The 27364-nt window shown below is 37.5% G+C and overlaps 1 protein-coding gene across 2 annotated transcripts in view; it reads left to right on the forward strand.

Moving 5' to 3' along the window:
- The window catches only part of LOC118702709 (leucyl and cystinyl aminopeptidase), an 83012-nt gene that overhangs the window by 11923 nt on the left and 43725 nt on the right, over positions 1-27364 (forward strand). For both annotated transcript variants that reach the window (XM_045571800.1, XM_036408950.2), the window contains exons 2-3: positions 18989-19829; positions 25732-25870. In XM_045571800.1, the coding sequence (XP_045427756.1) occupies positions 19012-19829; positions 25732-25870 (957 nt within the window). In that variant the 5' untranslated portion in view covers positions 18989-19011. The remainder of the gene's footprint in view (positions 1-18988; positions 19830-25731; positions 25871-27364) is intronic.

Here is a 27364-nt window from a genome sequence, read left to right on the forward strand (position 1 = left end):
TATAAATTTCTCAATAGCAACAGAGTAAATTAAAATCACTTTTTGGGGGCAATATTCTTATCAGTGTTCATTCAGCTTCTCTTTTTTATTGAAATGCATTTTGAGTGTTTGCTGTATTTCAGACACAGCAAGTGTTTAACATGGGAAAGATAGTGCTGCATAAGAAGTGATGAAGGGAAGAAGATGATGGCTAATAGGAGGGAATCTCTTACTCTGAAGCATTTTTATAATCAAAAGAATTGTTTAACATTTCCCTCCTTCATAGCTAGAGAGCTGCTGTGCAGTTGAGACTAAAATGGTGCTGTTATATCAGTTTCTCTCTGGCAGTGCTGTAGGGCCTTCTGCTCACCTGCTATTGGGAAATTTTTAACTTCATTAATTAGCCAAAAACAATTCCCAAGCCAGTTAGATTCAACTTATAAAAGGGATTTTCCTAATATCCCACAATTGATAAGGCATAAACTAGTCCTACATAAGCATTTGTGTTACCTTATGGGAAGACTAAAGGAGGTGACCTTACATCATTGCTGTAAATTATGCAAAGCCATTGGGAGGCAAGATTCTCTATTATTATAGTTGGTATGACAGAATAACTAGTGGTATGAATTAGTTACAACATGAGCTGGAATGTGAAAGCATGAAACTAACCAAGAGGGAAAATGTAGATGTTTCTGTTGTCATATTAATCAAAGGAAAAAAAATTAAATGACATTTGGAGAAGAACAAAACCAATACAGCTCCTTAGTGGCCATGTAACATAAATTATGGTGTGTGAACTGTGAAGACATTAATTCAGTATTTTCCCTCTTAAACAAGCAAAAGAAAACAAAAAAACAAAAAAACAAGAAAACCTCCATTTCCCCCTCCTCTCAGTATATTTATGAAGTACTTATATGGAAACAGAATATAGGCAGTGTATTAGTCAACTCAGGCTGTCATAACATAATACCAACAGACTGAGTTGGGTAGCTTAAACGACAGTAGTTTCATTTCCTTATAGTTGTGGTTTGGAGGTTAGGTGTTCAAGATCAAGGTGCTGGGCATGGTTGGTTTCTGATGACTCTTCCTGGCTTGCAGATGTCCACCTTCTTGCTCTGTCCTCGCTTGCCTTTCCCCTGCGCTTGCAGAGAGATCTGTGGTGTCTCAGATCCCTCTTGTAAGAACATCAGTCCTATCAACCTCACCCTTATAACCTCATTTAACTGTAATTATGTCTTTAAAGGCCCCTATCTCCAAACAGAGTCACACTGGGGGCTAGTGCTTCAACATAAGAGTGTTTGGAGGGGGTGGGGTAGGCGGGCTCAGAGCAATCCATAACGGGCAGCTTTCTTTATGGATGATTTGTTTACCTTTAGGTAAAGATTATGTTTTTTCATAGGAACAAATTATTGGAGTCTACATTCCTGCCCGAGGATGCCTAAAGGAGCATATATTGTTAATTTAAGTTCAATGATTTATTTTTGGACCCAGAAATCCAGGATGTTCCCAAACCCTTCCTGCCCTACTAGAGAGTGATTTAGACCCTTTATATTTCTTTTTACTTTATGTATTTATATACTTTTTCAAACAATATATTGAAACTTCCATTCTTGAACCAAGATGTCTGGAGAGTTTGGGGATTCTTTTCTTTATATTTGAAGGCAAAAATTATGCTTCTCAAACTTTTTGGTTTCAGAATGCCTTTCATACTCTTAAAATTATTGTGGACCCCTAAAAGTTTTTGTTTATATCAGTTCTAGATCTTGGCTGTGTTAGAAGTTAACACTGAAACAACTTTTAGAATATTAGTTTATTACATAACAATAAAAAAAACTTTTACATGTTAACATAAATAATACTTTAAAGGAAAATAACTTTTCCAAAACAGGACACTTAGTGAAAGCATTGTTTTATATTGTTGCCAATCTCTTCAGTGTCTGGCCTAACAAAAGACAACTCGATTTTCAGATTTGCTTCTGCATTCATTCAGTCTGTTATATCACATGTCATGTACCTATGGAAAACTGCACCTTGAAGACCCACTGAAAGAGTATACCACACCCATACCACATCTTGAGAATTGTTTAAACATTTAATCTTCCTTTTACAGGGACTGGAGAGGAATACCTTAGGAATCCTCAGCGGGTAGAAAGTGGAGCTGTTGGAATTGGGCAGCAGGTTTGTTAAGATAGATCTAGGTCACAGGAGAAGGAAATGTTCTAGCCAGGCAGATCTGACAAACCACTATCAGGTGCCTTAGTTATACGAGGATTCTACAGTTATTTTTTTCAGCCCTGGTTAGTTTTCAACTAGAGAGGACACAAAGTTTTAGAAAATTATTTAATTACCTTAAAAAAAAAAGAAGTGAATTTTATCTATTTTATGTTTAAACTTGAAGAGTTTTCAACTTCTGCCCCTCTTTCTCAAACCCCCTTCCTCCAACATTCACATAATATCATTTAACTTCGTAGCCCTTTAGTGATTTCTTAGACTTATTTTAATGAATTCAAGGCCTACATGGCTAAATTCAATTTTTTTTTTTACAACTTATTCTGATCTATGGAGTCCAGGATGATGTAAAACCCTCTGTCCCATATCTGTACTGCTTGCCATAGAGTGATCTAAATCTTTATGAGAACTAGAATCAACCCTCTTTTTTATTCTCTAGTGCCATGAATCTACTTAAAACTGTCTTCCCCTTGAAAAATGTCTATAGCGCCTTGTTCATAGCAGCATTATTTATAACTAGAGGTTTGAAATTTGTGCATGGAGGCGAGTGTTCCCTCAGCCCAGCCTGCACACTCTCCAATCTGGGACCCCTTGGGGGATGCCCTACTGCTGATTTAAACCGGCCATTGGATATTCCTCTCACAATCCTGAACCATTGGCTCCTAATAGCTCACCTGCCTGCCTGCCTACCTGACTGCCTAGTCACCCCTACCATCCCCCTCCCCCCACCAGCTTGATTGCCGCTCACTGCCTCTGCGTGCTGGCCTGATCGCCCCTAACTGCTCCTTCGGCAGTTGAGGATGACCTGCCCCCTTCCTGATGGCCTGGTTGCTCCTAACTGTCCCCCCTGCTGGCCTGGTCACCCTTTATTGCCCCCTCTTCCGGCCTGATTGCCTCTAACTGCCTCCCCCACCTCCCCCACACCGACCTGATTGTCCTCAACTGCCCTCCCCCCGCCGCCAGCCTGTTCGTCCCATGCAGCCTTCTTGTTCAGTCATTTGGTTATCTTTTCACTAACCCCCCTGCTGACCTAGTTGTAGGCAGCCATCTTGTGAGGGTGTGAGGATAAATTTGCATATTACCTCTTTATTATAGAGGTCTAGAGGCCCGATACACGAAATTTGTGCAAGGGTAGGATCCCAAAGCCTGTTTATATTGGCCAACAATCAGGGCCAGTCAGGGCCTTCCGGTTGCTGGTCGAGGCCTCCCTCCCCTAGATGCTGGCTGCCTGTTGGGGCCTCCCTTCATTCCTTGCCACCCCCTAGTGGTCAGCGCATGTCATAGCAAGTGATTGAACTCCCAGTCTTCCAGTCCAACTCCTGAGGGGACACTTTGTATATTAGCCTTTTATATGTATAGATAGCCAAGACATGGAAACAACCTAAGTGTCGATGTTGCAACAACATGAATAAACTTTGGAGTCATTATGCTAAGTGAAATAAGTCAGAGAAAGGCAAATACTGTATTTGTCTTGCATTTGGAATCTAAAAAGAAAATAATACTGAAACCCCAAAAACATACCAAACACTTAAGATAAAGAGAACAGATTTGTGGTTATCAGAGGCAGGGTGTGGGAAAAGGGGCAATTGGAGGAAGGTGGTACAAATTTCCAGTTGCAAGATAAATAAGTACTAGGTATGAAATGTACAACATGATGGCTGTAGTTAATACTGCTGTGTGATATGTAGCAAGGTTGTTTTAGAGTAGATTCTAAGAGTTCTCATCACAAGGAACACTTTTCTTTTCCCCTTTATATGTGTGAGATGATGGATGTTAACTAAACCTATTGTGGTAATCATTTTATCAAACCATCATGCTGTATACCTTAAACTTATACAGTGATGTAGGTTAGTTATAAGTTCAGCCAACTGACTAGTGTTCTATAAAGTAGGTCACATACCCAACCGTTGTAATTCATACATTTAAAGAACTTAGAAATACTAACATTATAAAGAAGTAGCTCTTTACTCAGTTGGTGTTCATAGTAAGTGCTAGGAATATTTTTAAACAGAAGACCATTTATGGATCCTTTGTGTGAGTGAACAAAAAGTAATTATGGAACAAAGGCCTAGAGTCTGGCATGTGAATGTACAATAATTGTTTAAATGAATAAGCCTCTCAAATTGGCCTTTGTCTAATTAAAATTAGAGTGTTGCATATTCCTGATTCTTGTGTTACATTTTTTAAAGTCAAAGCAAAACAAAAAAAACTACACTTTATCCCTGCTCTGTCCCTAGGCAACCATTGACCTGCTTTCTGTCACTATAGATTAGTTTATATTTTCTAGAGTTTTTTATAAGTGGAATTATATAGATTTTATATAAATAGAATAATATACTATCTTTTTGGCCTGGTGTTTTTTGATCAGCATAATAATTTTGAGATTTGTCCACAGGGATCGGGCCTAAACGGGCAGTCAGACATTCCTCAAGAGGTTCCAGATTGGAGAGGGTGCAAGCTGGGCTGAGGGACACATACACACACGCGAATTTCATGCACTGGGCCTCTAGTCTATATCTATATCTGTATCTATATCTATCTATATCTATATCTATATCTATATCTATATCTATATAAAAGGCTAAGTGACCATTTAACCCATAGCTGTGATGCACAAACACCACTGGGGGCAGATGTTCTGACCAGTAGCTATGATGTACACTGACCACCAGGGGGCAGACGCTCAACGCAGGGGCTGCCAAGCTGGGGTGACTTGGCAGCAGTGGTTCTCGGGTGACACACCCGGAACCAGAGAGGAGGGAGCCTGATTCCGGGGTGCATAACCTGAGACCTGCCCTCTCGCAATCTGGGACCCTTTGGGGGATGTTGGAGAGCTGGTTTCAGCCTGATCCCTGCACTACAAGCCGAGGGACCCCACCTGTCAAAGAAACACCGCTCACTCCGCAGATGACCTTCAAGCTGTGGCAACTGGCCAGGAAGGGACCGAGTGAGGTTGGCTCCCGAGTGTGTCCAGCCAGACTCGCCCAGTCCCATCCCACTGTCCACCTTCTAATTAATTTCCTTTCAATGTGCATGAATGCGTTCACTGGGGCACTAGTATACACATAAACATATAAACACATGAAAATATATATACATATATGTCTATATACCATGGATTTCTTAACAGAAAACTACATAGGCCAAAAGTTCATAGAGCAGCATCTTTGTTTTATATTCATATATATGCACATACACATATATATGAATATAAAACAAAGATGCTGCTCTATGAACTTCTGGCCTATGTAGTTTTCTGTTAAGAAATCCATGGTACTTTGAGTAGTTTTATCTATATTAATATGTTGTTTTTTTCTAGCTGGTTTCAGAGGTATTTTTTTACTTTTTGTTTTCAGCAGTTTAATTTTTTGTGTCTTGGTTTGGTTTTCTTTGAGCTTATCCTTTTGTTTGGTTCATTGAACTTCTTGAATCTGTAAATTTGTATCTTTTACTATATTTACAAAGTTTTAGACCATTGTTTTTTTTTCCCATATAATTTTTCTGCCCCAATATTATTTTACATGTACGTTAGTCTTTTTTATAATTGTCCTATAGGTCCTTGGGGCACTGTTCATTTTTTATCATTCTTTCTTTTCTCCCTGTTACTCAGTTTGAATAATTTCTATTTATCTTTAAGAAATTATTACTCTATGATATATGAATCATAATTAAAGTTGAACATCAGTTGAACTTAGAAATCTCCTGAAAAATAGCTGTAGTAAACAGCTGCAGTGAAACTTGTTTTCAATGAAACACTGGTTCAATGAATAAATCTAAACTAAAACTGAAAAAAAATCTCATGCAATATTATTTGCTGTTAATTTTAAGTTGTTAGTTAAAATGCATTTAAGCAAATTTGCCAAATCCTGGGGTATACGGTGCCATTTCCTATAGTAGTACTCTTATCAGCCAAGACACTAAGTTCTGTGTCCCAGCAAGTAGCAGTTTAGTTACTATTTTTCAATAATAACCATACTTTGAAACTATTCTTTGTAAGGAGATGGGAAAGTAATAAAACTTGTTAGAAATATTTGCATCAAAAACATTTTAAAAATTAGCAAATAAACTTTATCATTCAGCCAGAAAACTCTAATATTAATAATTATACAGATTCTCTCATCCTAAGTGTGACATTTTACTGTACCAGAATTCAGCTAGTATTAATACTATAGGATAAAAAATGAGACAAATTTTTTTTCTCAAAAAATAAGCTATCGCACAACATGAGAAATTTCTTTTAAAATAATAATTTTTCAATCATATCTGGTGTCTGTTTTGTCTGAGATCAGGATGGAACCGTGTTGCTTAGCACTGAGCTGTCAGTTTGCCTGTTCCTTGCAATGATTTTTATTCTGGTTTGGTCTTAAAGGGAAGAGTAATAACTTCTCTCATAGATTTGCTATTTCAGTTGATGAGTGCTTGGACAATGCTAGGATATTCTGGTATCTGAAGAGGATTCATTTAAAAAAATTGTCTACCATGGTGCAAGGATAAATAAATGACTTCTTTGAGGTTACTTTACCATTTCCTGTAAGTCTGAGAAAGTAGTTGTTTTCAAAATCACCAAACTGAATTTGGGGAGAACTAAACTTAGCTGAGCGATTCTGTGGGCAAAACCCACTCATTGTTTCATTTCCATCTTCCTGTAGAGAAGTTAAAAAATTTAAAAACCTCCCTGGTTCCAGGCACTTTTACTAACCAGCTAGATAACTTTAGACCAAAGTAAATTGTTTTATCTGCAAATATAAAGGTTTAGAAGGTCTCTAAAAAAGTTGGTAGTTTTCTAAAATAGCAAAAAATCAAAAGTTTCAGTAAAATGAACACGGACTGTCTTGTATTTGGAAAATTTCATAATCTTAATGAGAAAGGAGGAAAGTCCAACTTACTGCCCATGATGGGGTAGTAATACAGGGAATGTAATTGGGCAATATCAAGCAGCACCTTTTGAATACCTATTCTGTGCCTGGCTGAGAGAGCTGTGGAAACCAGCTGCCAGTGTCTGACACATTTGGTAGTTGTTTTAATCTTTGAGGCTATCCTGAACCTCCCTGCAGCTCTTCAGTTCTGCCCTGGAGGGGGTCTGTGACCACCCCTCCTCTAGAGGCTGTGAAGACAGGAAACATTTGCCAGCAGGAGGGGCCTGGTTTGACACTCCTGGGCTATTTTAAGTGATATCGTATGTTGTTGGAGAGTTTAGCTACTACAGTCAGAAAAATGTGGGTTTGGAACTTGGTTGTGCTACTTACTAGCAAGTTCTTTAACCTCTTACACTCTCACGTCTTCATCCATAGAATGTTATAGGGATTAAATTAAATAAACTCACACATGTAAAATGCTGATTAATAATACAGAAAGCTAATAATTATGAACACTAAACTATGTGGTAGGCTCTTTTCTAAAACTTTTACAGGTATCTCATTGAATGAGAGAGGTACTGTTATTATCTCCATTTTACAAAAGAGCAAACTGAGCTTAGAAAGGTGAAATAATTTGCTCAGTATTACACAGGAAATGGCAGAGAATATCTCAGGTTCCAGAGACATTTTTAACTACCCGCTGTGCTCAGCCCATTATTAGCACATCGCTTTGATTGGTGGTGGTATTGAAATGGTAATGGTGATGATGAATTTTGGTTTTACTTTTCCCAATGTCTAACCTGGCCCCCTTCTAGGACCTCAAGCAGAGAGCATCTTCATATCATTTGATGAGGGAGGGAGAAAGTATGAAGTCATGTACATCTAGGTCCTTGAGCTTTGGAGGAAAAGCTACAGCTGCACAGATTTTGTATGAAGAATGCAAAATGTGCTCCATTCTCTCCTTATGTGTTTGAGTTGAAGTCCAAAATAACGTGAGACCCTGCATGTGTTTAAAGATGCCACAGAATCATAGAATTGGTATCTATAGCATATATCAATTTTGTCTTAGGGGATAAATTAGCCTATAAGAATAGTAGACACACCAAAATATTAAAGGTATACTGTATGGATGATAGATAAATCAGTCAACTATTGCTGCATAATAAATCACAAAACATAATGATTTAAAACAAATATTTTATTTGTCCATGCTTTTGTAGGCCAGTCATTTGAATTGGGCTCAACTAGGTGTTTCTTCCACTGATTTTGTCTGAGGTCACTTGTAACAGCCATCATCTGGGCAGGTTAACTTGGAGTTAGAAGATTTAAGATAGCTTTGCTCACCTATCAGGCAGTTGGCACTGATTGTTGGCTGGGCTTGTCTTGTGGTTCCTCATCCACAAGGAGGATAGCTCAGATTTCTTCTCATATGACTCTCAGGTCAGCAAAAGAGAAATAGTGAAAGCTATGAGGCCTCTGAGCCTAGGACTGGAAATATTACTTAGTCACTTCTGCTGCATTCTACTGATTCAAGTAAATTACCAGGCCAATAAAAAGTGTGGAGACAATAGATTCCACCTCTTAATAGAGCACATGGGAGATTAATTAGCAAATTCTATCCTGGTATCCAGGTTTTCTGATTTTACTGGCCAGGACCATTTCTAAGACATGCCAACATTTGATAATTTTTCATTAATTTATTAACTTTACATCTTGAACAGATTAAAACATGATCTGTACATGTTTGAGCGTGTTTTCCTATTAATTAACATTAAAAAGAAAATGTAATAAAAACATCCAACATATTCACAACTTCACCTCAAAGAAATACTGTTAACACTTTTAACACTTTTATTTATAGTGTGTACGACTAGACAAATACTATTTATTTAAAAATTTATAGCCTGCCTCTCAATACTATATTTTGAATAGCTTTCCATGTTTAAAATATATGTAAATAATTTTATGTCTACATAATATTTTATTGGGTATCAATATACCTATCCCCTTTCATTATACACTTAAGTTGTTTCATATTTCTTGCTATGTAAACGGAACTGTTATAAACCTTCTTACATATAGGTGGGGCAAAAGTAGGTTTACAGTTATTTGTATGAAAAATAATACAAATAAACTCAATTTCATGTATTCACAACTATAAGCCTGCTTTTGCCACCCACTCTGTATATGATTGTGTAGATTCTCAGGATAAATTCCTCTTGTGGAGTTACTTGGTCAAAGGAGTTTCTTGGGCTTTTGACACGTATTGATGAGACATAATTTTTTAAAGTCTCTGGTTTAAATTTATCAATGAGTATAATTTTGCAGATGTAGGTTCTTAAGTACCTTAGTGAAATTATTCTTCAGACACGCACAAGTAAATGTACTCATTGTGCTTTGTGTTTGGAGGAACTTAGGTATATTCTTTTGACTGTCAGGATGAACTCTTAGATGTGGTTTACATTAGTTTCCCTTTAACATGGAACATAATACTTTTTAAACCTAGGGGGAAATGGAAACCATAAAAATACTTTCATCTAGCATTTCAAGTCAAAGTGTATAAACTTAGTTGATAATATCATATTGACTCAAGGTTTTGTTTTCCATATGGACCATTGATTAGAGTTCTACGTCTTTCTTGTATATGATATATGCTGTCCATATTGCATCTGTAATTTCTAGGGCCTTTTTTTCCCCCAAGTGGTTTGAGAACTTAAACACTTTGAAGCCTGGGTGCAAAAATACTTTTAGGACCCTTGTCTCCCAATCTTTCTGCTTTTCTTGCTAATACTTAATTTGGCAGCAGCGTTATTTTGGGGTCTTGCTTTTGTAGGGTCTTTCCGATACATAACCCAGTTTTCATATAAACTATTCATTTTTGTATTTTTTCATTTAATACTTAATTATTACATAACTATAATTATAATTTTAAATAGCATAATCTGGCTTATTCTCGGTAAGAATGCAGCTGTTCTGCTGGGGGCATAATTGCTTAGACTTTCTAGAGAGTTAACCCTTCAGTTGTAAGCATTCACCGGGCAGTTGACATCAGAAAATGTCTTTCAGAGGAAATGGAAAACTTTGGTTAATTAGGAGGTTTGTTAAAAGAACATCCACCTTGTTTGTTGAAATGGAATATATCCTTTACTGAAAGAAATGAGTCTTCCTTTACTATTTTATTATTGTTTTACAAGTTAAGGTTTGCACTAAACTGTAGGTATTTATTTGTTTTACACCTTGATTTTTGACATTAACTCTGTATCTGAAACATTTTATGCAGATTCTTTATGTAGCCACAGCTCTTGTTTTTGTTTGGTACTCTCATTGGTCATTGACATTCTCTAGCAAGAATGCCTCCTTTTTCTCTTAAATGTTCTCCTTGACAGATATTTAAAATAATGTGCTTCACATCAAACAGACTATCAAAGTTTGGTGGGAAGGCAGGGAAGGAGGAGTGGTTAGACCAACCAAAGAACTTGTATGCATGCATACAAGCATAATCAATGGACACAGACACTAGGGGGATAAGGGCATGTGCCTGGGGGTGGGAGTGGCAGGGGGGAGGTCAATGGGAAAAAAAGGAGACATATTTAATACTATATGTAATAATTTAAACAATAAAAAAATTGTGCTTCAGATCTACAACATTAAACTTGCAAGTAGTTCATCTTTTTTTGCATCTTCCTCCCAGCACTAAAATGTTGATACTTGCTCATAGGAATGCAGAACTGCACAGAAAATAGCAATTGTGATTAGATAGAGTAAATCTAATACAGCGTAGAATTTGAAGATGGTGGAAATTTTATTGACTGAATATTTTAGTTTGATAAGGTAAAATCAATGTCTATGTAATGCTGCCCTTTAGGCTATTTCAATTAGAAAATCTTGAGCAGTATATAAATTTAAATTGCCGCCTTAACAAATTGTATCTGTCATTTAATATCTGTTTTATTGTGTGAATGCAATTATAGCAAATGAGCATTATCTTTAGATACACTAGTTCCTAGGGGTATTTTGAGAATAGTTATAGTGTCTTTACAGTCAAGACAGCCTTAAACAAATGTGTTAGAAGGCAGATGTAAAATATTCATATTAAAATCTCTGAAACAGGATTGTCTGAAGTTACCTTGTTCCACTCAGCCTGAAGTCCTCCATGGACACCGCTGGTGCTGATTCTGAAAGACTTCAAGAGGCCAAAGTTGTTGCCTGTGTTATTGTTTGTTATTAATGGCCCAGAGGACAAAATGAGGTTTCTGGACTCTTCTGCCTTTACTAGTATCTACTGATAAGTGCTGTGAGCAACATTTAAGCATCATCTTTTACAGTTAAAGTATGGGGGGAAATTTTTCTGATAGATCTTAAAGAGAAATACTAGTGTGCTTGGCTGAAAAGTAAAAGTGTTTATTTGCTTATGCGTTTGAAGCTCCTACCCTAATTACTTAATATATTAGCAATAAATGCTTTATTAATATAGCACTTTATAGTTTGCAAAGTGGTGTGACACACTTATTGGGCAATGATAATCTAATAACTGGCAAGCCAGTTATTATTCCCATTTTAAAGTGAGAAAACAAGTTTCAACACACACTTACGTGGTGGAGCCAGAATTCAAATCCCCAGGTTTCCATTTACTACACTTTATGCCTCCTGAACCATAATGAATTTAAGTTAAATACTGACTTTGAGAAAACAAGAGGAAATGTAGTAAGAAGTCTGAAAAATCACTGTTCACTGGTGAAGAAGTGAAGTGACTCTGAGCCCATGATCGCTGAGGTAACTACTAAGCCCTGCATCACAGTAGGTGTTAGAAGGACTTTGATACCCTCATAGCTAGCATGTTAATTTTATCTTCTTACAGGTTTCAGTGAACCTGGGTTCAGCCCCTGGAGAATTTATGAGCAGACACGGAGATAATTTTCATTAATTAATACTGCCTTTTAATGTATGGGGTATTGCTACTTTCATTTAAACTTTTCAACATTTATTGCAGGCTTCTTCCCCGCTAGGTACCAGAGATACAGAGGCATTGTCTAAGTGTGAAGCAAAATTTATAATTGTAGTTTACTTACAGTTCCCTTCCCTATGGTATACCAGGCCTTGAAATTTTTCTAAAACTTCTGTCCTTCAGAGTATAATTCTTTAATAAGTGGAAAGTTACTAAGATTAAAATGTACCCATTAGTCTAGAAAAGTATCAGAAGCAGGTTTTGGAACTTAGTATTTCATCGTAAATGTGGAAGACTTGTTTAAGCACTAGTATGCCCAGCTTCCAGTTTCCAGGTTTCAGAAGCTGCCAGTGAGTGGTGTGTAGTGTGGAGAGAGGTGACTCATAATTGGGGAATGATTGTTTTGATCTCTCCTGGTAGTTTCTGTAGAATATTGGCAGGGCAGCCAGCACAATTAACACTGCACAGTCTAATTATAAACACAATCTATGGACAGTAGCTAGGGAGAAGCAAGCCTGCAATGGATAATTTTGTAACGTGGCAGAATTACTTTAGAATAATGACTAGATAAACTCGAGTTTACTCTAAATCAAGCTTTTCTGAGATTGTCTAAAGAGTTACCTTAGGGAGGAAATGATATTTGTGGACGTCTCACTGGGTTATTTTTTTCAGGGCCCACATAGCATTTATTTTTTACAGTCCTTCTAACCTTTTCATCCTAAGACAACAGATAGGCATCTTAATGTTCAAGGGAGAGGAAGAGAAAGAGTCAGAGTGGGACTTTTTTCCCAATAATAGTTGAATTGATATTTAAAAGGTAAAAGAAACTAGGGATTTCAAACCATTACACTGGATTAGTGTAATTAAAGAGGGAGAAAAGATAAGCCTGTGTGCTGAGGAGAGTGAAGATGGTGGGATAAGGGTCTGATGATGAAGTGGTCACAGCAGCCATGAATGCTTGAGAGAAACTGAGAAGTTTGTAACCTGTGAGTGTGTGTGTGTGTGTGTGTGTGTGTGTGTGTGTGTGTTTGTGTGTGTGGTCTCATACTAGTCAAAGGCAGAGCAGGCAATGTGCGTGGTTGTGTGTCCTTTGGGATTTGCAGAAATGTGGCTGAGAGCCAAGGACCAATTTAGTTAGTTTATATATATAATAGGTTTCGGTTGTTGGGTCACTGAGATTCAGAATAGAGGTGCTAGCTGTGGAGATTGATTTCATATAATTGTAATCTGAACTATTTGCAAGATGGTTGTATTTCTGCAGAATGAGCCTCAGAATTGTGACTACCCTAAATGAAGTAAGCACTTTAATTCAGATGTTTAAAAATTAGGCCTTTTTTTTTTTTTTTTAACTTTAGATTTTCCTGTTGAGAATTACTCAGTTAAAGTTTTAAATGGGCACTTAAAATAAAAAGGTTTTTCATTTTTTTAAAAATATGCAAAAATCTAAATACAGAAATAGATGAGTTAAGTACAGTGTTTTTTCTTAGGAATACTTTTTTTTTACTTTTAAAGAGATCATATGAGGTTTCAAAGGAATTTCTTTGGTTCATTTTAAATATTTACATTTACAAAAAAAAAAAAAATCCCTAGCTTTTCATTTAAGAGTACGGTGAGAAAATATGTATTTTTAAATTTGTGTATAACTAGCATTATCACTAGCTAAATGATTCTGTGTTTACCAGCTAGTCTTAAAGAGGGACAGATAAGACTGTTGGGCTTGTAAAAGAGAGTCTCTGTAGCCAAGGAATCAATTCTGATTTGTCTCTTTAATGAACCTAACAAAACTTATGGGGAGACATGAAAAATTAGTTTTGGAGATCTGCTATACTTGATTTATGTGGATCTTTAGGCCAGTTTCTAGGAGAATATGATTTAGAGCCAATAACACAGCCTTACTGTTCTCCAGAAGCATTTTTTTTCTCAATTAATTTTCTGCTGTTTCTCTGTTTCATTAATTTCTGCTCTATTTATTATTTCTTCCACTTCTATTTAATTTGCTATTCTTTTCTAGATTTTTAGGGTGGAAACATATCTGATGATATGATGACATATCTAAACTTGTAACTTAACCATAAGCATTGGAATTGGGGGTAGGTACAGAATTTTTTGTCAGAGTAGAGCTGTTCAAAAAAGTCACCTTCTTTTGTTTGAAATTGTAATATTTTTCTTTTCTTTTTAAGCTTAAATGTCTTTAAAATAAAATCTCTTTATGATGAAAGAAGATTGCTCATAGGCAAATAATTACCTTTTTTGGTAATTAGCCATCACTTCAGAAATTTAATGAAGTTTCCATTTGGAGATGATCTAGAAGATTTAAATTCTGTCTCAGGCTTGGAGTTTTTAGCTTTATTTAAATGTGTCAGTGGGGCCTCAAAAGACTAATCTTTTATTTTTAGAGCCTAATTTGGTTTCTGTATTACCTAATTAAATATAGTAAATCTTGTATCTGCCCAAGAAGCCTTATTTTTATTAGCCCTATTCTTGTAAAATTGTTTTTGGCTTATTGATTTGGAAAAACACTCCATTTCATTTTCTCTGAAAATATGATGGTAATTTGAAGGAATTAAAGTCTGTTGGAAGTTTGCTCTTTTTAATTCAAGTTCTTCACCATGTTTGCCATAGCTTTATTCACCTTTTACTTTTAATAGTCCTTTATAGGTGAGGAAGGTGAAACTAAAGCATGCTTGGTAACCTGTTTGAGATCAAGCATTTAGTGAAAGAGCCAGGATTTTAACCTCTGTCTAAAGTTAGGCCAATAAAATAAAATAAAATAAAAAGTTAGGCCTTTAATTCTATAATATGCTATTAATCAAATACCTTCACTTGGCTATCTGACAGATATTAAATATGTTATGTCCCATGTCCCATACCAAATACCATCTCATACTCTGTTTTCACTATCAATGCCCCCCAAGAACCCCCCCTCCAAAAAAAAAAAAAGTATGAAAATCTGTATTTTCCAATGGCATTTCTTCTTTTAGTTATCCAAGCCAGAATTGTATAGAGAATTGATATACACTTACCTCTACCTCTTCACCCTACAGGCCCATCCAGCCCAAGCTGGTGTCAAACAATTCCTGTGTAATTCTCCTTCAACATGACTCATTGTCATGTTCTCCTTTTTACTTCCACTGCTACTGTGACAGTTTGAGAACTTTATATTGAACTGGATTCCCTTTATTGTGACAAACCAACTCATTGCTGCTAACATTATCTGACATGAAGAACTAAGCTTTCTTTTTTGTTTTTAATCTGTTGCAGAAATTTTGTAAGCATATAAAAATGAATTCTTGGAGAAAACTAAAATGAAAAAAGACATGAAAAATATGTTTCATTTTGAATTTGACAGATATAAAATTATCCTGAAATTTCTGTAGTTTTCAAATACTAATTTTCTATGTGTATCCTGTCACAGACAGATAAACAATTTGCCGATTGGCGCTGGTCCATACACAACATTGAGGAACACCAGTCCTTGGTATCTGATGAAAAGAAATGTCTTCAGCTTTCTCAGATTATAACCACATGAGCCTATGTTATTTAAAACTGAAATATTTCAACTAGGAGATTCTTTGCTTTTGGCTTATAAAGAGCTTGGATATGTGGATTTAAGAGGTTTTAGAAATTTTCCCGTTTCTTTAAGACGCTTTCTTTCAATGTGAATAAATCCCTTGTGAACAAGGGGTAGTCATGTGTTACATTATAGCTTAATGCTAAGATCAAAGTTTACCAACTTCAGAATCTAAAGCAACATTTTCTTAAATAAGCTTAAAGTATAGTCTTCATGAGCTACCTGTAATAACAGGATTTCCCCTTATTTGATATATTTAACTTGATATGATTGCACACATATACAAAAGTTTGTTTCTAATGGGCAATAAAATACAGCAGGTGGGTTGATTTGTTCCGTTTTTGAAATATTAAAATTCTATATATGAATTAATCAGACTGAGTGATGAATAATAAAGTTAACCTGATTTTGACAGGCTTATGACTAAGTCCTTGTCAAAGTTTTGAAGTTGATGAATTGTGGACAGGAGATGCTAAAATGGTCAGACTGTGGATTATCCCTTGGCTTTAAACAGGGCATGGCTTAGGAATCCAAAAACTCAAAAATGAAGTTTTAGAGGGATAGATGAATTCAGGGATGGAAATGCTCTAAATATAAGCTGAAATCATACCTAGAGTTAGTTTAGAAATTTATTAAATGAAACCATACTGCCCAAACCCTCATTATTGTCTATATTAGGTAGGTCTGACACAGAACCAAACACATGGACAGATGCCTAAGAGAACATAGTTTTCCTATGTGAGATTTTTTAAAAAATAATAAAAGAAGGTCTTTTAGACATTTTAAAATGAAAAGGCAAATTTAAGCAACTCATCTGCAGCATGGCCAGGTACTAAAAAATTATCACAGAATATTTCTAACCATTAAGTGTTCATTAAGAGTTGAATTTTTTTTTAATTCAATTAAAGCAATATTTGCTATCAACTAGACTCCCAAACACGGTAAACTATCAAAACAAAACTTTGTCACAGAGATTTGGGTGCTATAGGAAGTTTAGGAGACTAAATTCCCAAAGCAGGATGTTATAACTATCACCCTTCTTCCATTTTCAGATCATTCACAGGAGGTGGATAGGTGGCAACTTGCTAAACCCACACCCAGAAAGTGATTAACAGTTTTATAATATTCAAAGAAAACTTAAACTAGCATAGCTTTTGTAGGATGGAGAGGAGGGAGGAAAAGGCAACCTAATTGGTATTTCTATGCTACCAAAGGAAAAAAAAAAGGGGGGGGGGGTGTGAGATAAAGTGAAATAATATATATTTTAAAAGATAATAAAGAAAAAATAAATAACTTTAGTTAATTTACATTGTAGCAAGTTCAGCTGAGTTATGGAATAGCAGGTGTTCACCAGGTGGACTGGATGGAAAGGAGAAATGATGACATTGTAGGTGAAGGGAACAGAGAGGAGAGAAGGCATGTGGAAAACAGCATGAAATAGCGGCATAGCTTGTTCTCAGAGTAGATGGGATGGCAGGAGCACACCCAGGCATGGAGTGACTAGTGTCTAGATGATCATGGAGAAGGCTTACACCAGTGCTTCTCAAACTTATGGGCACTTAAATCACCTGAGGATTTATTAAAATTCAGATTGAGGGAAGGGAGTTGAGAGTCTGCTCTTCTAAAAAGCTACAGTTTTGAGCAGCAAGACTGTACATTTTGTCTTAACATTTATTGATACTTTGTTTCATGAGTTGCCACTGTTTAGTTATTTAGTGTTTGTTAAATAGCACAAAAAACATGGCATTTCTGTTAAGCTAGATATTAAGTAATTTTATGTAAGTTTGCTCTGCTGATAGAGAAATAGTACTGTTAGCAACTGCATTGACAAACACAAAATAAATAATTTATATAAAGCTCTCATCACTTATTGAATTAGTTGAGAAAGGGAATGCAACATTATAATGGAAAGAATCTAAAATTTGGTATCAGATTTTTAGAATTAAGCTCCAGTTTCAGTTTTGTGACTAAATAACTGTGACTGTATGTAGATAAATTAACCCAATCCTTCTTTCTATTTGTTTTTCCCTTCTTGACTGAAATAGGTATAATACTTTCCATTTTATAGAATTGTGTGAAAGTTAGAAATGATATGTATAAAGTACCTTGAAGGAAAGTTTAATGGGAGTTTCAATGATCACACTTTTGAGATCCCTTAAAAGCTAAATTTGTGTGATTCTTAAGTAAAGAACATTGAATGGCCCTGGCCGGTTTGGCTCAGTGGATAGAGAGTCAGCCTGCCCAAAGGGTTCCGGGTTCAGTTCTGGTCAAGGGCATGTACCTTGGTGGCAGGCTCCTCCCAGGCCTAGGACTTGGTCTACACTCGAACAGGAGACAACCAATCAATGTGTTTCTCTCACATCAGTGTTTCTCTCTGCCTTTCCCTGTCTCTGCTACTCTCCCTAAAAATCAATGGGAGAATATCCTCGGGTAAGGATTCTAACAACAACAAAAAATAGAACATTGAATGATTTGATCCTAGGAATTATTGATCTATGTGTGATTATTTACTCATCTACTTTTTGGGTCTTTCTTTTTTTTTCCTCAGTGACTTAGCAAGTTGGAAACTGTGGTTCTTTGTAGTTTATAAAAGCTTTTACCACTACCAAGTAAAAGGCCCACTTATACTCAGAGCAAATATAAAATGGTTATTACAGAAGGGTATATGTTGTACTTCTGAATGTTCTGGAAGCATGAGAAAATAGGTTGGATGATAGTTTTATCTGATTTTTAATATTCTTTTGTTTTATTTTTAGTATATCTTGATTATGGAAATTTTCTATATAACTTACTACTTTCAGTTTGCTGTGGTACAGGAACATCCTTCTTTCAGGAGGAAAAAATAACCCAGCCTTTTGCTTAGCTTTTATTTAAGCCTGTATAGAGCACACCAGTGATTCTCCTTAGGGAGCCAGAGAAGAGACCCACAGAGACCCTAAAAGCAGGGATTCTGGGTTCTGGTGCCAGTACCCCAGAAAGGGGACATGGACTGTAGGTGGGCAGGGCACATCTCTTTGATCTTATTGACTCCTCCTCCTGGGGGGCATGCACAGCCAGAATCAGGCCAAAGCAGGGCCCTCTGAAGTTCAGGACAAGGGCCCAGGTTGTTGGGCAGGAGTGTATTAAGGAAATTAGTATTTAATCTCAGTTACCTTTTTTTTTTTTTTAATATACTAACCTTTGTATTTAGCTTTCTTGTTTCATGACTAGTATACTTTTATTTATGCCTGAATTTGTAATGGATACAAGAAAATTACAGCATCTTATTTATTAGTTCAGTAGCTCTGAGATGGAAATAAATCTTAGTGATAAAAAAATTCTTAGATTTAATGCAGTCTTGCTAGTAGACATTTTATTATGAGCTTTTCTTCCTAACTCTGTGCCTTGTCCTATGTTTTGGTTTTTTAGATCGGCTTCCACTCCCCAGGAATATGATTGAAAACAGCATGTTTGAGGAAGAGCCAGATGTGGTGGATTTAGCCAAAGAGCCTTGTTTACATCCTTTAGAGCCGGACGAGGTGGAATATGAGCCGCGGGGTTCACGACTGCTGGTGCGGGGTCTGGGTGAGCATGAGATGGATGAGGAGGAAGAGGATTATGAGTCATCTGCCAAGCTGCTGGGCATGTCCTTTATGAACAGAAGCTCAGGCCTTCGGAACAGTGCAGCCGGCTACAGGCAGAGCTCAGATGGCACTTGTTCAGTGCCCTCTGCAAGGACCATGCTGGTCTGTGCTTTTGTCATTTTGCTTGCCATTTCTGTAATAATGGTGATTTATCTACTGCCCAGATGTACCTTTACCAAAGAAGGCTGCCACAAGAAAAACCAATCAATGGGGCTCATTCAGCCATTCGCAACCAATGGGAAGCTGTTTCCATGGGCGCAAGTCAGGCTTCCCACTGCCATTCTGCCTCTGCACTATGAACTGAACCTGCACCCAAACCTGACCACAATGACATTCAAGGGTTCTGTGGCGATTTCGCTTCAGGCTCTCCAGGCCACATGGAATATCGTTCTTCACAGCACAGGCCATAACATTTCAAGAGTGACCTTTATGTCAGCAGTTTCAAGCCAAGAAAAACAAGTTGAAGTTCTGGAATATCCATCTCATGAACAAATCGCCATCGTTGCCCCGGAAGCCCTTCTTAAGGGGCAAAATTATACCTTGAAGATAGAGTACTCAGCAAATATATCTAGCTCTTACTATGGGTTTTATGGACTCTCTTACACAGATGAACATAATACGAAAAAGTACGTAGCCCTCTTAAATAATTCTGTTTCTTTGCTCTGTGAGACTTCTGCAATATGGATTCCTTTGCTCACCCCAGAGATAGTAACTACAGTTCTTTAACATTTAGGATGTTATGTGTGAAAGAGCAGAGTGGTGACTTGGAAAAATGTGCTTTTTCTTTATTAGTCAAAACCTTGAACATATATCATATATCGTGGTGGCGTTGAGGACATGCTAATGGAAGCAAATGGATAAAGATTATACCTATTACAGTCTTTATCACAAAATGTACATTATTTTGAGATACAATATATATATATATTTTACTAGAGGCCTGGTGCTCCTCAGCTCAGCCTGCACCTTCTCCAATCCAGGACATCCCTCTAAAAATCCTAGAGTGCTGGCTCCTAATCACTTACCTGCCTGCCGGCCTGGTCGCCCCTAACTGCCCCCCCTCTGGCTTGATTGCCCCTCACTGTCTCTGCATGCTGGGCTGATCGCCCCTAAGTACTCCCCCCCACCCCTCCTCCCCTGCCAGCCAGGTCACCTCCAACTGCCCCGTCCCTGCTGGTCTAGTCGCTCCTAACTTTTCCCTCCCCCTACTGGCCTGGTCACCCCTTACTGCCCGCCCCCCCCCCCCCCCCCCCCGCTGGTCTGGTCGCCCCCAACTTACCCCCTCTAACTGCCTGGTCACCCCGAACTGCCCCCCAGCCTAGTCACCCTGAACTGCTTCCCCTGGCAACCTAATTGCCCCCAAAAGCCTAGTTGTCCCCAACTGTCCCCCATGCCAGCCTGGTTGCCTCTTACTGTCCCCCCTGCCAGTCTGGTTGTCCCCAACTGGCCCTCTCTGCCAGCCTGGTTGCTCCTAACTGCCTCCCCTGCAGGTCTGTTGCCCCAACTCCCCCCCCCCCCCTTGCTGGCCTGATCACCCCAATTGCCACCCCCCCCCCCCCCCACTGGCCTGGTTGCCCACGTAGCCTGCTGTTCAGTCGTTTGATCATCCCTCACTAATCCCCCTGCCAGCCTGGTCACCCCATGCATCCTGCTGTTCATTCGTTTGGTTGTTCCTCACTAAGCCCCTGCCAGCCTGGTCATATGCAACCATCTTGTGAGGGTTAATTTGCATATTACCTCTTTATTATATGGGATAAGATGAATGTAGTTATCTCTTGCCTTATAGAATCTCTGAGGGAAGCAGAGTAAAGATGAGTATGGATTATTCTTTAAGACCTATTTTCCTTATATGTGGAACTTTTAGGAGGCACTTAGTGATATGCGGGAGAGGGTGTTAAGATGTGTGTGGTTACATATGTCATTTTTAGTGTCTTTAATCTTTGCTGTCTTTTGTTTTTAAAATAGTGGCTATTTTGAATTTGACAGTTTTTTTGTTGTTGTTGTTTGTTTGTTTTTTAATCTAGGAGAGACTTAATTTATGTGTTTTTTTAAAGTGACTCAAGCCTGGCCAGGTGTTGCTTAGAGGTTGAGCATCGACCTATGAATCAGGAAGTCACAGTTTGATGCCCATAGCGCACATGCCCAGTAGGGGGCATGCAGGAGGCAGCTGATCAATGATTCTCATTATTGATGTTTCTATCTCTCTCTCACTCTCCCTTCCTCTCTGAAATTAATACAAAAATATATATATATTTTTAAAGTGACTCAAAACATACAAGTATTCAGCTCTCTATTTAGACCATGTATTTTGCACTTTAATCTTGGTATTGATAGCATGTATTGTAGTTTGAATTTCCAGAAAGATGAAGTGTACACTGCATACAGGTTATTCTTAAAGTAACAATAATGTCAATTTTCTTATGTGCTCAAAGTCCTTGTTAGATCTGCTTCACTCAGTTGGAGAATTGTGTCATATTTTTTGCAAACCAGCCTGTGAATTACTAATGCCATTTAGCTAGTGTATGCTGGTGTAATTCAGAAAAGTAGAAATGAATATTTAAAATCTATTTGAGAAAAATTTTTGATCTTTCTTAAATGGGGAAAGACACAAAAGCAGGATCTGTAGCCCTATTCTGATAAGTAATTCTTCTCTTTTTATGTAATGCCTTTAAAATAAATGGCATGCTAACTCTTCATGGGGTCTGACATTAAAAGCAAGTTTATAATTGCAATGGTAGCTCAAGCTTCTTTGCTGTACTTCTGTAATCTCTATCATTCTAGGAATTGTAGGATATACATTTAAAAAGTGTTCTTACTGTGCAAACAAATCTACAAGGCAAATCTTTTATCATCTCTTCCAAGTAGATTATTGCCCTTGGAGTAGGAGTCCCATAGTGACAGCTACTATGTAATGAGGGGGAAAATATTATGTGGCGGAATAAGATGATTTGTGGTATGGTCACTTGACTCTTGCTATGGCTGGATTGAGGTATGGAAAATGCTAGAAAAATGGAACACAGTTCCTTAAAATTAAGAAATCGAGTATTAGAAATAGTATTTTAAAATCTTAAATTAGTCTGTGAAACTCTGGTGTTACTAAAAATATATAAATTGATTAACCTACTTGGTTAGATAAAATGAGTGCCCCACAATGCAAAATAAAAGTTTAGCAGATTATTTATACCCTTGAAGATATCTGAAAAATATAATTCAAAGCAATTTTTGGGTTTTTTTTCCCACTTCTAATTTTGTATAGTTATATTACAGAAGATTTTTTTGTACTTTTTATCCCCTCTGAGGTTTAAGAATAATAAATATTTAAACAAGTAGGTAAAGTAAGAGATATACTTATTATTGATTGGAAAATCAGAGTATATGTAAATGCCAAACATGTATTGACACTGCTAGTGGTAAAAGAAGCTTACCGGTGTCATCTAAGAGGTGAAAATGGTCAGTAAATCTAGATGTTGTTGACGTTAGACTTAAGGTCTAGAAAACAAACTGATGCTAAAGGAACTAGTAAACAAATTTAAGTTGGGGATGTGTTTAGTTCTTTGTCTTTCAATCTGTCAGTGTTTTTTTCTTAAACTCTTGAAACATCTTAACTGATCTCCTGGCTTCTAATCTTACCACACTTTCCTCTCTCCTTTTTTCTCCCATCTTCTTCAGTGTTGTCAGACTCGTGTTTTTAGAAATACAAATCTGATAATGTTAGGAACCATTTGTAGTTCCTCATTTCTAACATGATTTAGTTCAAGACCTGGCCCTTGTTTTTTCATAGCCATAGTGAACTTCATGAGCACTTTCCTGAATTCCATTGATAACAATAGCCCATATTTACTGAAAATTGAAGAGCTAGAAGCTGTTCCAAGCATTTTATATCTTTAGTTGTTTATCCTATTAAACCCACTAAGAGCAGGATAGCAATATTTTCTTTATTTTATGGATGAGGAGGCAGAGGCACATAGAGTAACTCATTTAACAATTTATGGCTAGCAAGTAGCAGAGGGGAAACTCAACCTAAGGCAACTTTAGCTCAGATGCATTATTATTATTATTATTGTTATTATTATTATTATTATTATTATTATTATTTTAATTGACCTCAGAGAGAGGAAGAGAGAGAAACATCAATGATGAGAGAGAATCATCAATTAGCTGTCTCCTGCAGGCTCCCTACTGGGGACTGCACTTGCAACCCAGGCATGTCCCCTGTCCAGAAATGGAAATGTGACCTCCTGGTTCATGGGTCAGTGCTCAACCACTGAGCATCACGGGCTGTGCTGAGGCCACATTCTTAACCTCTGTGTTGTACTGCCTTCCTAGTTCACACTCCTTTCCTCTATCCATTTCATCCCCAGTGCTTTTAGTTCTCTTACCTGACCTCCAGCTAATTCATAATTGCCTTTAGCTCTATTATAGGTAATAAATTGCAACTAGTATTTCTGAAAGCAAATGCAGTCACTAATACAAAAATAAGCTTCAAGGTACTTAACATAAGTAAATAGATTATAAATATTATCAAGCAGCAGCCTTCTCAAAGGGACTTTTATGTGTAATAGTTATTATTACATCTCTTTTAACAATAATTTAAGATTTTATTTGTCTTAGCATATTATGATCCAAGTTTTATCCAAAGTAATGGTCCAAGTAGACTCTTATATGAATAGTATGACTATCATCAAACAAATATTATGGCTATTATCAAACTTTATCCCCCTCACGGCCTTCCTCCAAAATCTTTTGTTAACTGGTTAAGAATGTTAGAATTACATGTAATGTTAGAAATGTAATATATTTAAATGGTTTCAAGTTTAAGTTGATTGTTATCTTTTTTACAGTTTACCCAATAGAAACAATTATTTGGGCAAATCCTTAACAGAAAGAAAGTACAATAATTTTAACTGTGAAAGAAGAGTTATCTAGCATTTATAATAAATATCTATGTAGGACTTTATAGCATACTAATAGTTTTTATTATAAAAAGTTTTATTTGATTCTAAAAACAAAACAACAACAACAACAACAACAACAAAACCTAGGTGTTTGTCTGGGGATCCTATCTCAGTCCTAAATTTGATAAATAAGGAAATTGAGACATGATTTGCCTCATGTCAGAGGGGTGGTAAATTGAAGAGTTTATATCTTCTAACTACAAATCCCACACTCTTTTCTACTTACCTTTTAAAAGTGGAAATTTAGCCGAAGCCGGTTCGGCTCAGCGGTAGAGCGTCGGTCTGCGGACTGAAAGGTCCCATGTTCTATTCCAGTTAGGGGCATGTACATTGGTTGCGGGCACATCCCCGGTAGGGGGTGTGCAAGAGGCAGCTGGTCGATGTTTCTCTCTCATCAACATTTCTAGCTCTCTATCTCTCTCCCTTCCTCTCTGTAAGAAAATCAATAAAATATATTTTTAAAAGTAGAAATTTAGCCCTAAGCAAGTGAGGCTATCGTGTCTAAAGTGGCAGTTGTATACGTACATAATAACTGGTACCTGAAATAAGCACACCAAGGCCACACTTGCCCTGATTATTCTACAGCCATGTTTGGATGATTCCCCAAATGTTTTAATCCTCTGCTTAATTGAATACTTCCATTTCTCTTTTTAAAGTTTTTCTTTTAAACTTGCTTTACTCACAATCTTTAGATGAGTCAAATTCTCAAGTGCTGTTGCTGCGTTCTAAGAGGGAGAGGAAAATGTTAATTCATTTCTGAAGAGAGTAAAGGAAACAAACATACTATAGGACAACTGGTTTTTTTCAGTCTTCCTGAAAGTGCAAGTTGCAAGTTTATTTATTTCAGAGAGAGGGAGAGGGAGGGAGGGAGAGAGAGAGGGAGGGGGAGAGGGAAAGGGAGAGGGAGAAAGAGAGAGGGAGAGGGAGAGGGAGAGGGAGAGGGGGGGAGAGGGGGGGAGAGAGAGCGAGAGCGAGAGCGAGAGCGAGAGCGAGAGAGAGAGAGAGAGAGAGAGAGAGCAATGATGAGAGAGAATCATTGACAGGCTGCCACTTGCATTGCATTTTCCACTCTGGGGATTGATCCCACAACCCGGCCATATGCCCTGACCAGTAATCAAATCGTGACCTCCTGGTTCATAAGTCGACATTCAACCACTGAGCCACGCTGGCCCGGCAGGACAGCCATCTTTAGTCCCTGAACACATACTGCTCTTTTGTTGTGCTTCTCATTCTTTCCAGATTGTACTTTCTTCCCTTCTCTCCCTTTTCAAATATTTCTTACTTTTTAAATGCCTTCTTCAGGTTTTGTCACCAGTTTCCTTATAATGTCTCAACTGCTAGTCAGAATCTGTTCCCTACCCTTTGTTTCCAGTGCTTTGTTTTCACTGTTATGACATGATTTGCAGCCTGACAAGTTTTTGTTCATCATATAACCTCTGCCCCTCCCAGTTGATTGTGGATCCTTTAATAAGTAGGGTTGTACAATGTTTATCTTAGTATCCCTAGTACTTGGCAAGGTACCTCGAATAAGTACTTGCTCAATAACTATTGGATGAATTTGCATTTGATTTAGGTACTTTGCAGCAACTCAATTTGAACCCCTGGCGGCAAGATCTGCTTTTCCTTGTTTTGATGAGCCAGCATTTAAAGCTACTTATACCATCAAGATCATAAGAGAGGAGAACTACACTGCTTTATCAAATATGCCTAAGGTACTGTTCTGGTTCTTGATTATAAACTTTTTGAGTGGATCTCTTTCTTTGTTGAGAAGACTTGAATTCCTCTTTATCAGATTGTTGAGAATGATTGAAACATCATAAATTCTTATTCTTTCTTAAAATACATACATAAAAGTTAAAATATATGTTTTAATCAACTGAGAAGTCAGCCCAAAAAGCACTTGAGGAAAGAGAAAGACCTGCTGGGTATGGAATGTATGGGCATGAAATGTGAAGTGTGTACTATGTACTAATGATGTACAAAATGATTAATACTGTGAACTGAAGATCAGAGTGATATTTTCTGAGATATGGTATATTTGCTATTCTGAACAATGATATTTGATAGTGTTGAATCATGATTGACCTGGATGTTTTATTAGTTATTTAAAAGTCCGTATTGTAACATGGAGGTTTAACTTGTTAAATATTACTTTCTTGTATGTGAGCTCTGCGTGGGAGGCAATGAGATTAAAACCAAGCAAAATTGTTTTTATGCCAAATAGAATGTAGGGGGCCCTTTTGTTGACACCTGAGGGGCTGTGTGCAGCCTGATAGGAGCCTCTCAGAGCCCATGGGTCTAGTGGAGAGGAACAGTTACATTCAACAAACCCTGGACTGAGCCTTTGTAGGCCAGAGAGGACATGATCTGTCCTTCAACCAGGAAGTTACATCAACAACTCCACTCCCAGACATACTCTTCACCTTAATCTTTCTCTGAAAGAGGTGGAATGCCTGCTTGCCTAGTATTCCAAAACATATTGCAATTCATGATCAGAAAATCCTATAAGGTTGCCTTCATTCCCTCATCTTGTGGCTACTACAGACTTCTCTAATAACTTTGATCCCACTAAACCTTCTTGGGGTCATTACATGGTACTTTCTGAAAATCATTTTGATGCCAGAGGATTAGGGCCAGACTTTCCAGACTCAGGTGGGAATGAGGCTCTTGGGATGCTACTGAAAGAAGCATTTTCAGAAGCCTTGATGGGAGGATGGGATGTGAAAGATTTTATTGGCATGGAGTTACATCTCTCTGGTTCCAATGTCCCATTTCCCCCAAGCCAGTCCTGAAAATAGAGCAACTGAGAGTTCAGCAAAGCCAGAAACAAGGTCAGTGTCCAAAGTTTCTGTTCCATGTTGCAGCCACTGAGGTTCAGCATTCCAGCCAGATTAAAGTCTATTAGTCCATGGGTGGAGAGCAACATGGCCATGCATCTTGCAAGCACAGGAGAGCGCACCCCCCTGCAGCAGAAGTCCCAAAAGCCTAGAGAGTTAACTTCCTTTGTTTGGAAGTTTTTTAGATTTTGCTTGATTGCAGTGGTCATACCCATTCTGTCCAATTACCTGTTTCCAGGTGTGATTGATAAGCAGGCACTTTCCCATATCTCTCAGCTCTTACTGGGCTTGTGTCTAAATTGCTTTTGTCTAGACCCTTCCCCCATCCGTCAGCAGGGAACCAACTTAGAGTGTTCATTCAATGCAACT

This window comes from Pipistrellus kuhlii, unplaced genomic scaffold (assembly GCF_014108245.1).
Source record: "Pipistrellus kuhlii isolate mPipKuh1 unplaced genomic scaffold, mPipKuh1.p scaffold_m20_p_4, whole genome shotgun sequence".
NCBI classification, from domain to species: Eukaryota; Metazoa; Chordata; class Mammalia; order Chiroptera; family Vespertilionidae; genus Pipistrellus; species Pipistrellus kuhlii.